This window comes from Protopterus annectens, chromosome 12.part0 (assembly GCF_019279795.1).
Source record: "Protopterus annectens isolate FY-2018-M chromosome 12.part0, PAN1.0, whole genome shotgun sequence".
Classification (NCBI taxonomy): domain Eukaryota; kingdom Metazoa; phylum Chordata; order Ceratodontiformes; family Protopteridae; genus Protopterus; species Protopterus annectens.
The window spans coordinates 1,151,326,976-1,151,341,214 of record NC_056746.1 but is presented as its reverse complement, the minus strand read 5'-3'; the positions used below and the strand labels follow the sequence as shown (position 1 = coordinate 1,151,341,214).

The following is a 14,239-nucleotide window of genomic DNA, read 5'->3' as shown; positions in this document are numbered from 1 at the left end:
TCTGGCTGCAGCGTACGTGCAACTACCCATGTACTCTACAGCAGTGTAAGACTTTTATATACTGGCTGATATCATGTCACCTTCAGGTGGGAAATCTCTCAGGTGAAGAATACTGCAGCAAGTGAATAGAAGGACATCCAATGTTGTCTGGGCCAAAACAGAATCACAAGAAGTATGTCTGGTAGTTCTAGCTTGATCTTTAGAATGACTGTGGATAACAGGGAAGGGGGGAGGGGGCAAAGAAGAACAGCCTTGTTCAAGGGAAACATAATGGATCTGTTTTTCAGCCCTTTCTGCAAGGAGACTTGGAACAGAACTGGTTTAGTTGTCTGTTAAGATAGGAGACAGAGATACTTGTGGAGTTGCCCACAGGAAGACAGTCTCCTTAAAGACCTCTGGGTGTGGCTTTCACTAGTGAGGGTTTATCCTGGATCTCCTCAATAAATTTAATTTTAGGGGAACTGATGGACTTGGCTCTCTGGAGGAAAAGGGATCCCAGCTTGAGATTGAGGTGATGCCCTCTGCAGTCTGTAACTATTCTAAATTAATTTTTAGAACCCAGGCATCTGACATTATCTGTTTCCAGAAACAAAGGCAGTGGGATATATTGCCTGCAGTTTGGAAAGGAAGGGAAGTTAAGAGCAACAGGCAATCGTTTTTTTTTTTTCTTTTGAATAGGTCCGTGTGATCCCTTCTCCTTTCCTTCAAGTCATCCTTCATAAGTGACCTGAAGACATCCTCTCTCACCAGTAGCTGGTATATGCCACATTCACCCAATGAGATAAGGAATGGTTCTCTCTTTTTGATGAGGTCTTCCTGATGTGTGATGATCCCACACCTTAGTGGCCTTCTGAGGGGCCATGCCAAAGGGACCAAGACAGCTAGACTAATAAGTGAGCTGAGCTGAGGCATCTCTTCAGACTATCAGTCCAAGACCACAGAAAGAGAAGTGAAAGTCCAAGATTCTTCAAAAACTTCTTTAGAAGTTTTTCCCCCCTGTGCTGAGGGAGAACAACGTCAGACATCTGACTCCATGAAACCATGAAGTGCTCGTTTTCAAGGAACCTTACATAATTTAACCTATTCCTTACAGCTTTAGGAGTGAAGGAAAGGCAGATCTGACAGGACCCCCCCCCCCCAAAAAAAAGGAAGCATGGTGCCCTTATAAGGACTTTTGTCTACCACAAGGACATTTGCTCTGACAGGAGTAAGAAAATGTTAATATAAACCTCTGCACCAAAAAGAAAGCAGCCCAATGGGGATACTTGCATGCCCAAAAATTGTACCTGAATCTGACCACCGATAATCATACCACTAAGATAATGAAAAGTCTGCAAAAGCATTAAAATAGCAAGAAAGTTCTGATTTTTCAGTGTGCCCTACTTCCCTCTTATACCAGTATGCAATTTCATGCTAAAGGTGCAAGTATGGTGCACGAGGATGGACACCTAAAGCTTTGCAGACTGGCCAGATGTCTAATATAGTTATGTCTCCTACTGCGATTCAATGAAGAACATACATCAGAAACTGATATCACAAAGACCACTACAGAGGCAGGGCAACCTTTAAACACACACGTTATGAAAAATGGGAATTTAAACAGGAAACAAATGAACAGAATAGAGAAACCAAGTACTTGGTTCCTGGAACATGGATAAGACAGCCATTAAAGCTTTTCAAAAATGTTTTAGGTTTTAAAACACTTACTAGTATCCAACATTTTCCTCTGTGATGGGCTCTGTTTCACAGCTGCTGACCGTTTTGTCACTCTGCTCAGGGCCCTCCATTTCTATGACCTTAGAAATACATTCACGTTGCTGTGCTGGGCTGCCCAACTGTGTGATTTCAGGAACTACTTCTGGCTCTTGGGTTGGGTATGACGGCAATACATGGCCAGAAAATGTTTGCTGCCATTCAGCTGCATCCCTCGCCACCAATTTTACATCGGAAATTATGTTTTTCATTTGTGTTTTACTGTCCATGACAACTGTCTGAAGGCAATCTTGCACTTCTGCTGGAATCCCCACACTGTCTGGTGTACTAAGCTTAACTTCAGAAATTAATTCTTTTTCTTGAGTCTGACTGTCCACAACCACAGCAGGAAGAACTTCTTGCTCTGCTGCTGGAATCTCCACTATGTCTGGTCCATCACATTTAACTTTAGAAATTATTTCACTCACTTGTGTCTGACTGTCCATAACTACAGCAGGAAGAAATTCTTGAACCTCTGTTGGAATCTTCAGTCCAAATGCTGTACCAGTGGGAAGTTTGGGGAACTCCAGAATGGCAGATCTTTCTATATTTACAGACTTAGCAATTTCAGAAATACCACTACCTTCAACCAGAGGCTGTACCATAATACTGTCAGCATCATCCCTACTGGGATCCACAACATGAAGTCTGCTATTATCTTGTCGAGCTATCTTAGCTGCAGGAGGTTTACCATCATCCTCCTTGTTTTCCAACAACTGCATCCCATCATTTTCATCAGGTCCAGCAGACTCAGCCCTATGGTTTTTTGCAGGCTTGTTCTCCATGGCCTGTCTCAGCTGTCAGATAACTCTCTGGTAGGTGCTACTAGGGTAGTGTTTTCTGCGATTTCTGCTGCGTTTCCTGCTGGGTATCTGATGGTATAGTGTGTAAATCCCAATCCAAAGCAATTCACTCATCACAACTGTGAAGGCTACTTGAATTAAAAATGCAATCAAATCCTAAAATCAGAAATAAACAATCAATACTGTATTGAGGATAAAACTAGGACAAAATGACAAATACTTAAATCTTTGCATTGCTCTGTATGATGCACTTAGCAGGAATTAGTTACAACAATAAACAGAATGCTAACTAGTCACCTGCAACCCTGTACCTGAACAGTCTAATACACCACCAATCACTCCAAACTTTGCCTGGCCATCCACTTAAAAAAAAGACTTCTTTAAACCCAAAATGCAGATGTATTTTACCAATCAACTTAGGTAGCAGGAGATGCCCTCTAAGAGTTGATTAGTTCACCAAGTAACTAACTTGCAAAATATTACCCTTCCTGCCAATTTTTATTTAAGCACCAATACCAACTTCTGTACTTTGTAACCTCAGTAAGCGTGCTGGTCATGTGCACATTTTCAGGGGATAGCTGAGAGCACTGCCTAGTTAAACGACCTGCTCAGAGTTACAGATTAGGGCAAACAGAGATTGGGGGAATCAAGCTCTGCTTATGCTACACAGCAGTAATCACGGTTAGGGAGTGCACTTGTCAATTCTCCTTGGCTCTTTCTGTATACAAGACACCTGACAGAAAGACAATGCAGAAAGAACAATGGAAAATACATGACACAAAAGGTGTGGCTATGAATTAAGTTTGTACGTCTCTCCACATCCTCCCCCATATATGGATGTGGCTGAAGCTTACCTCATATATATGCACTCCATTACTTGGGCTGTCAATATGGTAGTGTAAGGTGAACCATTTTAAGGGGTTAAGAACGAGACTACTTTAGGGGGTGGTTCATGGACAAGTACAAGGTTAAAACAGATATTCAGATGAGGTGATAAAGCTGCAAAAATCAGAGGCTGAATGAGACAGCTCAGGAAGAAATGTTTAAAAAAAAAAAAAAAGAATAGAATTAGAGGACAAACTACATAAGTAAAATCTGTGATTTTCATCTATACCAGATGAGCTGGAAGGAACAGACCGCATTAATTTTATGAAAGCACAAATAAACAACTGGACTGATACTCCACAGCAGTTGCTGTTAGTTGAAAGGGCACATTGCATCTATGCTCCAAACCTGGCTATGAGAAAGCAACCTAGACCATTAATAACAAAGATGTGATCCTACCAGCAGAAGGAGTTTATTCTGATAAAGCTGTGGCAGAAGGACAAAATACTGAAAGTGGGACACAGTAGAGTGTTAGTGGAGAATGATTACTCACTGTACACCAGGCATAAGAGGAGTAAATTCATTCCACTATTCAGGGAATGTTGAAACGCAAGTGTGAGATTCAAGCTGCTGTACACCTAACTGTCTTAAAGGTATTCTTCCCTGGAGGGACAAAATAATTTTTTTGACTAAGTACATAAGGAGGAAATACAAAAGTCTGTTCAACAAAATGTTTGCTGAGAAACAGAAAGAGATTCTGCTTCTTGTTCTTCTGGTAATTAACACCAGAGAGAGACTGTACCTGTGAAATCTTTCCCACTGTTTCAATGGAAATGTTGCAGAGAAGGAAGGGAGCATGAGAGTTGACTAGAAGAATTGAGAGTACATTGGAAATTAAGCAGAGACGGGATTTGGGAGATGGAGATGAACAGTAATAAAAGTAGTAACAATGTGGGATTACAATGCAATATCTATATTTATGAAATATGACAAAACAAGAAAATCTGGAAATACTGGACCTTTTCAGAATGTGTTGGAGTTTTCAGGGACTCTAAAGTATATGCAATACCTTCATGTCATTAATATTCAGAAAAAATACTTCGGGAAGGGAGAAAGTTAAATAAAGAAAGCCTTTTTTCTTTTGCGGTGTATGTTTTTCTTTGCATGCTATAAAGTTTTCTCAGTTGGTTCTAAGTGTAATGGGAACTGTAAATAGGATTTGCTGTTTTTTTCCTTTCTTTCTCCCTTCTGTCTTTCTTCTTGTTCAGTTTTAAGAAATGTAGGCACTGCAACATAATAAAAAGCCTGGTTAAAAGAGCATGACAAAAGAAAAATTAATGTGCTTTCTCTCATTCTTACATGGAGGAATGACTGGATTAAGAACCTTTAATTGGATTTAATAACAAGTTTTAAGAGAAAGCAAATAAATGAAAAAGAATATTGAATATTATGAGGATTTTTTTTTCTAGTAAATGAATATGCTTAGTAACAATTCTGTACCTGGCCCTCATGTCTCCATGGAAACAAATCTGATAACAAGAAATTGACCATCTGGTTCTCCTGTCTCCATGAAGACAATATGATAGAGAACTTGGTTACAGTCTGGTGGAGGGCGATTGGCTGGGGGGGGGGGGGTGAAACTGGCTAGGAGACAATGTAATCTGAAAGCATTCAGGGGGGTTTGTAGCTGGGAGAGCTCTAAAGAGAAGAGAAAACCAGTCAGCTCTTAGTAGAAGCACAGGCTGTACCTTGCGTCTTAGCATGGATAATGTTTCTTTTAGGTTAACTCAAGTTGGAGTGTGGATGCCAGTTTGGGGTATTTGTTTTGTATGTTAATATTAAATTAAAAGGTTTTAGGTGTGTACTTTTTTTAGGGCTTTCAATAAAACAAAGTTTTGTAAGATGTGACAGACTCAAATGGATATGACAAGAAACAACTAAATAAAAGTGCAACATGCCAAACAGTGTATGCATGTATAAATATGTATAAAAGATGGAACTAAACATTTAAGAAAAAAAAAAAGTGCTGTACATAAAAGGTGGGAATAATATTTTTTAATACAATGATGCTTTCTGTAATATCTTTGTCAATGGTCTTAGAGATAAATACAAAAACGAATAGTGAACTATATTAAAAAAATGTAGTGTGTAAATAGCTGTTACAAGAGACGCACTTCTAAAGAACTAAACATATGAATTTGAAAAAGAAAGGTTTTCATAATGGTTATTCAGCAGAATATTTAAGACAAAGGAAAAAAGGAGTACTTATACTAATTGCAAGAGGAGTTCCAATGGTGATAGAAGAGGATAAAAAGATAATGGCAGATTTGTAGTGCTACGGGGCTACTGGCAAGGGAGGAGAATTACACTGGCATGCATTTATATTTCACCTAAAACTGCTATAATGAAGTTGAAGAAAATTCTGGTAGAAATGATCAGTTTTCAGGAAGGAATATCACTTTTAGGTGGGAACTGGAATTTGATTTGCAGTAGTGAACATGTGTCAGGGGGGTGGATACAACACAGAAAGGTAGATTTTTTGAAGAAATTTATCAAAATATTTGGCATGGAAGATGTGAATTCAGTAACAGGAGTTCAGAGTGAGCTTACATATTCCCCAAGATATGAAAACTGGCCTAGGCTAGAAAGAATTTACATTTCACAGGAACATGCACATTAAATTAAAGGCCCTGATATGCATCCAATAACTATTTCAGATCATGCACCAATAATAACTAAAATAAAAACACAGGGTAATGAAATAAAAATGAGACACTGGTGCTTTCCCACCTATCTGTTGCAGAGAGAGGAAAGTACAGTTTTGTACCTACCATAAATGTAGATGTTCGAGTGCTAATACAGCTGCAGTCATAACAGATGGGGTTCTCCTGCCGTCAGGCGGGTCCTCGGTCGGCCGAATTCCAAAGTCTAGGTCTGGCGTCGGTTGTCGTCGCTTCCTCCCTGACGTCAGTGCGCCAGGGGTATAAAAGAACCAGCCAACGCCATTTTCTTCAATTTTTCTTGCCCCAGATGTCAGGTGCCCCCAGAAGGAAGGCAATACATAAATTTGTGTAATAAAGCAATGCAATATAATCAAAATACAGTAGTTGCAAGCAAATACACCATAAAAGAATACCCCAATAAGGTTGTACGAGGAGGTGTTAGCCAATAGGCCTGTCCCAAGAGGGGAAGGAGGGAGGGAAACCTGGACTGCAGCTGTATTAGCACTCGAACATCTACATTTATGGTAGGTACAAAACTGTACTATGTTCATCGTGCATACAGCTGCAGTCATAACAGATGGGTAGAATCCCAAAGCTAAGAAAGGGGTGATAGGCACTAGGTGGAACTAGGAGGAGCCAGAATGCCCTGCAAGACTGCAGTGGCAAAGCCTGCACTAGTTTTGGAGTATAATGGTAGGTGGTAGTGCTTGGAGAAGGTATGAACAGAACTCCAAGTGGCTGCTTCCAAAATATCTTTGGTAGGAACTCCTCTGAGGAAGGTTGCAGAGGTAGCTGTGGCCCTTGTGCAGCGAGATCGGATGCCTGCAGGTACAGTTTTACCATGAAAAGAGTAACAAAAGTGTATGCAGTGAGCTATCCATTTTGAGATTGTCTGTTTGGAAATTGGCTTCCCTTGAGCTCCTATAGCATAGGACACAAAGAGCTGTTCTGATTTTCTGAAAGGCTTTGTTCTGTCCAAATAACGCAGCTGTCTGTGGATGTCCAAGGAATGTAGTAGTCTCTCCCCCTTTGTTTTGAGGATTAGGGTAGAATGTAGGTAAGTGTATAGCCTGATTCAAAGCTACCCTGGATACCACCTTTGGCATAAAGGACGGGTTGTTTCGTAAGGAAACTCTGTCCTGATAGAAGATGATAAAAGGCTGCACAGCCATGAGGGCTTGTAGTTCCGATACCCTACGAGCTGAGGTGATAGCCAGAAGGAAAGCTGTTTTCCAGGACAAATATTGCAAATCTGATGAGGCAGCTGGCTCAAAAGGAGGCAAGGTCAGCTTTTCTAGAATGAAATTGAGATCCCAAGCAGGTATTGGTTGTTTCCTTGGGGGTTTTATATTCTTAGCCCCTCTGAGGAACTGTCTTAAGAGGGGGTGAGAGAATAAAGGTGGATCAGTGTTGTATTCTGCAGAAATGGCGGAGGCATGGATTTTGATGGAGGAGAATGAAAGTCCACTGCTTAGCAGCTCAGCTAGATACTGCAACATTTGAGGTAAATTCAGTTTTCCAGGATTCCGGCCCTTTTTCTCATTCCAGGCACAAAATCGTTTCCATTTTGCGGAGTAAGCTTTTCTAGTAGATGGCCTTCTGGCCTCCAAAATGACATCCTGCACCTCCTTGGAGAGTAGGGTCTGTTGTGATGTTAAGGAATCTTCCATGTGGCCAGATTGAGTGTTTTCAGCTGACTGTGAAGAGTTTTGAAGCTGTGCTGAGTCAGAAGAAGAGGCATTAGAGGGAGGGTCCATGGAGGGGAATGCGTCAGGCTCCTCAGGAGTGGGTACCAGTGCTGTCTTGGCCAGTCTGGAGCAATGAGAATCATCTTTGGTCTGTCTGCTCTGGTTTTTAATAAACTTTGGGCAGCAGAGGAAGAGGTGGAAAGGCATAAACTGTCATTGTTGTCCAACTGAAAGAGAGAGCGTTTACTCTCCAGGCCTGTGGATGAAAAGTCCTTGAGCAGAATTTTGTCAATTGGTGATTTTTGTGGGAGGCAAAGAGATCTATGTCTGGCCTTCCCCATGCTTGAATTATCTCTGTAAAAACTTGAGGATGCAACTTCCATTTGTGTGGATCTGTCATATTTCTGCTTAGGTTGTCTGCCAGCGTGTTTTCCTTGCCTGACAAGTACTGTGCTTGAAGTTCGATTTGTAATTCCAGAGCCATGTTCCAAAGTGACATGGCCAGCCCGCATAGGGGGTATGAATGGGTTCCTCCCTGTTTGTTTATGTACCACATTACTGTGGTGTTGTCTGTCCTTATCAATAGTTGACCTGGATGCAGAAGGTCTTTGAAAGCTATAATAGCATTTATTACTGCTAGCATTTCCTTTTGATTGATGTGAAGGTGCTTTTCTTTTGGGGACCATTTGCCCTGAATGCGGCGTTCTGTCATGTGCGCCCGCCAGGCGTAGTCCGAGGCGTCTGTTGTAATGACTTGATTTGCTTGAGGCTTGCAGAATGGGAGACCTGTGTTTGTTTGGCATGCTTGAGCCCACCACAGAAATTCCTTTTGAAGACATGGAATTAGTGGTATTATTGTTTCCAAACTGTGGCTGTGTTGAGACCATAGGTTTTTCAGGTACCACTGAAGTTTCCTCATATGCAGCTTTGCACATGGGATTAGTAGGATGCAAGATGCCATGAATCCCAGAGCCTGCAGGATTTTCCTTGCAGTCAGCCTGGTGAAATTTGCTAGTGTTCTGAAGTATTGAGTTAGTTGCCCCTGCTTCTCTGGCGTGAGGTAGGCCATCTGGGTGTTTGTGTCCAAGTTGGTACGCAGGAAAATTATTTTCTGAGAGGGTATTAGCCTTGATTTCTTTTTGTTGACTGTGTATCCCAGAGAATTCAACAACATTATTACAAAAGCCAGATGTTTCAGAAGTATCTGCTTGCTGTCCGCTTGGATCAGGCAGTCATCCAAATATGGGTATATCTGTATCCCTTGAAGTCTGCAGTAGGCAATTACTGATGCCAGGCATTTCGTGAATACTCTGGGCGCAGTAGATAAGCCAAAGGGCAATGCAGAGAATTGATAATGGGTTGAACCTGCAAGAAATCTGAGGTATCTTCTGCAATTTTGTCTGATTGGGACATGCAGGTATGCCTCCTTGAGGTCCAATGTTACCAGCCAAGACTCCTTGCCCAGCATGGGAAGAAGCTGCTGTAATGTGAGCATCTTGAATTTTGGTACAAGTAAAAATGTATTTAGGATGGATAGGTCCAAAATAGGTCTCCAATCTTTTCCCTTCCTTGGTAGCAGGAATAGTCTGGAATAAAAACCTTGACCTTGTTCGTGAGTAGGTACCTCTTGAATAGCTTTCATGTCCATGAGAAATGAAATTTGTCTTTGTGCCTCTACCCTTTGATTGTGTGGCAGGTTTGGCATGCCTCTCATTTTTGGAAGGGTGTGAAAATGGAATCTGTAGCCTCTGTTTATAATGTCCAGGATCCATTTGTCTTTTGTGACAATATGCCATTTTTTTGAAAATAATGCCAGTTTTCCGCCTATGGGGGCTGCCATTTGAGCCTTGCTTGGCATGCAAAGGGGAAAGTCATTGGGCTTGCTTTCTGAATGGCTGTGAACTATCCTCACCACCTCTTTGTGTAGGAGCTTGCCATTGTCTGCCTCTAAACGATCCTTGAGATTGCCCTCTGCCCCTCGGGCGCCTGTATCTCCGTCTGTCTGTCCGTGGCTGGAAAGGACCAATTTTTGGAAGGCCAATTTCTACTGAAACGTGGAGGTTGTACCTGTAGAAAATCTTTCACTATTTGCATTGATTTAGCCTTTTCCTCCATTTTCTTTAATACCTCCTCAGCTTTAACACCAAATAATACATCCTTTTGTAGAGGGGCATCTAGTAATTTAGCTTTGACATGATCTGGTAAGGTTTGCTCCTTGAGCCAGGCATGCCTACGTATGACTGATCCTGTAACAGCAGCTCTACATGAGGCCTCTAGAGCATCAAAACCACATTGCAAGGTATGTTTACCCACTTGTTCTGCACTATGCATCAAATCCTGCAACTCCTTCAAGTCTGGTTGTTCAGGTTGTGACCTTTTACTTCTCAATTGTGATAACAGAAACTGTTGGTACTTTAGCATATGGAACTGGCAGTTTAATGCCCTCATGGTTAAGGTGGCAGAGGTGTATACCTTTTTTCCCCACCTTTCTAAGGACCTGGAATCCCTCTCGGAAGGTAATGGGTTTTTAGCAGTGGAGGCCTTAATTCCCTTGGGGCCCTGTGAGATAGTTTCTGGGTCAGCCGCATGGCTTTTGTATAAAAATTGGTGTGAGTCAGGAACCCAGTAGTACCTGTCAGGCTTGACTGGGGCTGGAGGTAAAGAATCCGGGTTAAGGCAGGCCTCCGAGTACACATCATCTAGTATGTCTAAGACAGGAGGTATAGCCAGAGGCCTGTGCTGGGGTAGCAAGAGAAAATCCCTAAGCCTTTTCTTGGAATCTGAGTACTCTTGGCCTTCCCAGTGGAAGTGTTCCCTTAAGGTATGCAAGGTTTCCCCAAATGAGTAATCCTCTGGGGGGGAGACAGAGGGAATGGACTCCTCAGCATCAGAATCTTCAAAAGGGGAGTAAGAATGTTCCTGTTCATCAGAGTGCTCTGAAATAATGGAAGCCTGGTCAGAGGAGAGGGATTCTTCCTCCACTCTGGGCCTCTTGTCCGGGGGGGGGGGGGGTTGAGAACCCCTGATAAGAGTAATCAAATCCTCAGCCATTTTAAGCATCTGTTTTTTAGGCATGGGGCCTGGAGAAGGGCCCTGTGGAGCTTGTCTCTTAGAATGCATGGCTGCTTTAGACTTAGTGAAAGCCTTGATAGAAAAAGAAGAGGAAGGTCTGAAAACACCTTGAGAGGAGGCAGACCTGTCTACATTTAGAGATTCACCACCAAGACTGGCTTCGGTATCTGAAGTCGGGGTGTGGGCCGAGGAGCCTGCGACCTCGGGCACAGAAGACACCGCCAATGAAGTGTCGTCGGTAGGCAGGGGCTGCGTAGGCGCCTCGCTGAGAACCGGACCACCTGTAGTCGGCTTTGGTGTGGTGTCGGTAGAGGCCGTGGACCTCATGTGTCGGTCCTTATCTTTGCGTTTTTTAGACAAAACTGGAGTCGGAGTATCCGACGACATAATATAGTTAAATTTTTTGCCAAAATAGTGCTGGGCAAACTCCGCCCGACGCTTAATGGTGCGTTTGTTGAATGTAGCACAAAAACGACAGACCGAGACGTCGTGGTCTGGGCCTAAGCAAGGAATGCAGAGGGAATGAAAATCCTTATGTGGTATTTGCTTCCCACAAGAAATAGAATTACTAACTTTGTCTGACATCGGTCTGAGGCAAGAAAAGTTTCCCCAACGGGGTACTTAGCTTTCAAGAAGACTTTGGTTGCAAAATTTTCGTAATTTCAGGAGCTGGCAGACCGGCACTTGCGAACTGCTTCTGCTTCGGGCACTGCGCGGCAAGAAAGACTGGAGAAAATGGCGTCAGCTGGTTCTTTTATACCGCTGGCGCACTGACATCAGGGAGGAAACGATGACAACTGACGCCGGACCTAGACTTTGGAATTCGGCCGACCGAGGACCCGCCTGACGGCAGGAGAACCCCATCTGTTATGACTGCAGCTGTATGCACGATGAACATATTAAGGAATGTGTAGTAGAGATGATTTAGGAGCTACTAGAGAATATAGAAATTACTTCTGAAAATATAGCTAGGAAGTGGGATAAAATTAAGGCAGAGTTTAAAAACAGGCTGGAAATAAAAGAAAGGGAGCTATGGTTAAGAAGTTAGAATTACTGAGAAGGACTGACAATGTTAAAGTACTGCAGAATTGGCGGAATCTCACAGAACAAGAGGAGGATCAACTACAGAATGGTAAGCAGAAATTACCTTGATAATATACACGAGTTTTAGAAAGTTTGCTGTTGAGCAATTTTTTTTTTTTTTTTTTTGATAACACTGGAGAACAAAAACTTTTAGCACAACAGCTCAAGCAATAGAAAGCAGAAAGGGCTGTTGCCAAGCTTAGGGAGCCTATAACAAGGAAGGGAACAAGAGATCATGTAGAGATATTAGAAATATTTCAGAAATTTTATGAAAGTTTGTATAAAGCCGATAAATATGGAAATCAAGAAGAGATACAAATGGAAATGTTTATGGAAGAATTAAGTACATCAAGGTTAGAGGTAGATGAAGCTCAATTACCAACAGTTAGAATAGAAGGAGATGAGAGAAAAATTATGATGTGCAAACAATTTTTCAGGAAAGTCCCCAGGAATAGATTGTATTGCTGTGGAAGTTTGGAAACTAGGAGGGAAAAAACTGATAAAGATCTGGAAGGTTTTGTTTAACAATATTTGGAGAGGAGGAGAAGTACCAACATCCTGGAAGAAAGGAGTGGTAGCTGTAATACCTAGAGAGGGTAAAGATCCATCTGAGCCAGCTTCATAAAGGATCATTTCAATACTAAAACAGGATTATAAAGGTGTTCATGTCTATAATGGCTAAAAGAATGGCAAAAGTGATGCCGAAATTGATAAGATACGGATCGATGTGGTTTTGTGGAGGGGAGGCAAACATTTGACAAAAAACAGAACAGTGATGATCGAGAGGGAAGCAGAATATAAGAAAATACCATTGCTGTTGGTGGGTCTTGATGCAGACAAAGCATTTCACAGAGTAAACTGGGACTTTATGAGCAGGGGAATGGAAGCAGAGAATTTTCCTCAGGTAGACAGCAAATGGAGGTGTGACCGTGAAGAAAGGGATAATTGAGAACATATTTTGTGGAAGTGTGGTGAGTTGGCAGGCTTTAAGGACTCACTGCCGGATGCACTGTCAGAGATGCTGGGTGGGAAGATTGGTGTGATGAGGGATATGATTCTTCTGAGCTATAAAGCAGAATCGGGACTGCCTAGACATGTTAAGGCCTTGCTGTGTCTAATTATGGTGGCTCCCCAAAAAAGCAATTACTAGAAAATGGAAATCAAAATCTAAACCTACTATAGTAGTAGTGAATATAGTAACAGTAATAAAACAACTGGAATAGAGATCTTTAGAAAAGGGTAGAAGCAAACTACATAGGAAAAATGGGAATTGTGGGAACAACACACACAGGGAAGGAATAAGATTTATAAGAAGGCGGGACTTAAATGAGCTATGCAATGTCTGATTAAAAATGACTGGGTAGATTGTAAGTGATGTATAATGTTTGCTGATGGGAGTGTCAGTATGGTTTATGATGTAAAATGCTTGCAACTAGGATTGTGTCAGTTTGGTTTGTTTTTATTTATACAAATGTATGATTGCCTATGTCATAAGTGATGGATTAATCATGATGTTTCTTGTTTAAAAAAAAAAAGGGCAGGAATTGAATAATTTATATAATGCTGCTTAGGTTATATGATATATAGGGCTACCTATTATATTCTCGAAGGCCGACAATGTTGAACCCAACATTGTCGACACGAGAATAGCAAAAGTGCAGAACGTCGAACGGGTAAACGTAAGGGAAGATTTCTATTTACTTCAATGTAGAGCGGTCTCGGAGTTGGTATATTTAAGTAGCAGGGGTGTGGGGGATGCAGGGGGACTTGCCCCCCTGCCTACACCCTTTAAATTTTCTTTTTTTTAAAATTTTTTTTTGTGAACATTAGAAATTTGAATGGTTCAATCATTAAAGGTCAACCTTTAGTGATTCGAACCATTAAACTTTCAATGTTCTAATATAGAAACGATATATAGCAATGGATGTGAAGGTTTGTAAATGTGATATTGTTAATACAGTTTGATTACTTTTATAAAAATTTAAATTTGCCTATGTTGCAAGTGATTAAAGGTGTTTTTAAGAAAAGGAAAATGGAATTTAACAAGCAGTGGAACGAACTGGCAGCTTCAACAGCAGGGAAGTACTAGGAGCAAAAATCAACACAACTGAAAACTGGGATGCAGCCTGAGGAATTCTGATTAGTCAAGACAGACTGGACAGCTGGCGCCATCTTACCTGTCCTACAATCAGTGTTCAAGTCACATTTCACATAAACAGCTGCATTTATTCAGCAGATTACATACAGATTATGAATGGGACGCACCTCTGTGCCACACAAACTTTCAAGAACG

General features: G+C 41.6%; 1 protein-coding gene across 3 annotated transcripts in view; it reads right to left on the bottom strand.

Annotated features, from left to right (window-relative positions):
• The window catches only part of WRAP53 (WD repeat containing antisense to TP53), a gene marked incomplete in the record, with an annotated part of 785,404 nt that overhangs the window by 736,047 nt on the left and 35,118 nt on the right, over positions 1 to 14,239 (bottom strand). For all 3 annotated transcript variants that reach the window (XM_044090178.1, XM_044090177.1, XM_044090176.1), the window contains 1 exon segment: positions 1,708 to 2,711. In XM_044090178.1, the coding sequence (XP_043946113.1) occupies positions 1,708 to 2,537 (830 nt within the window).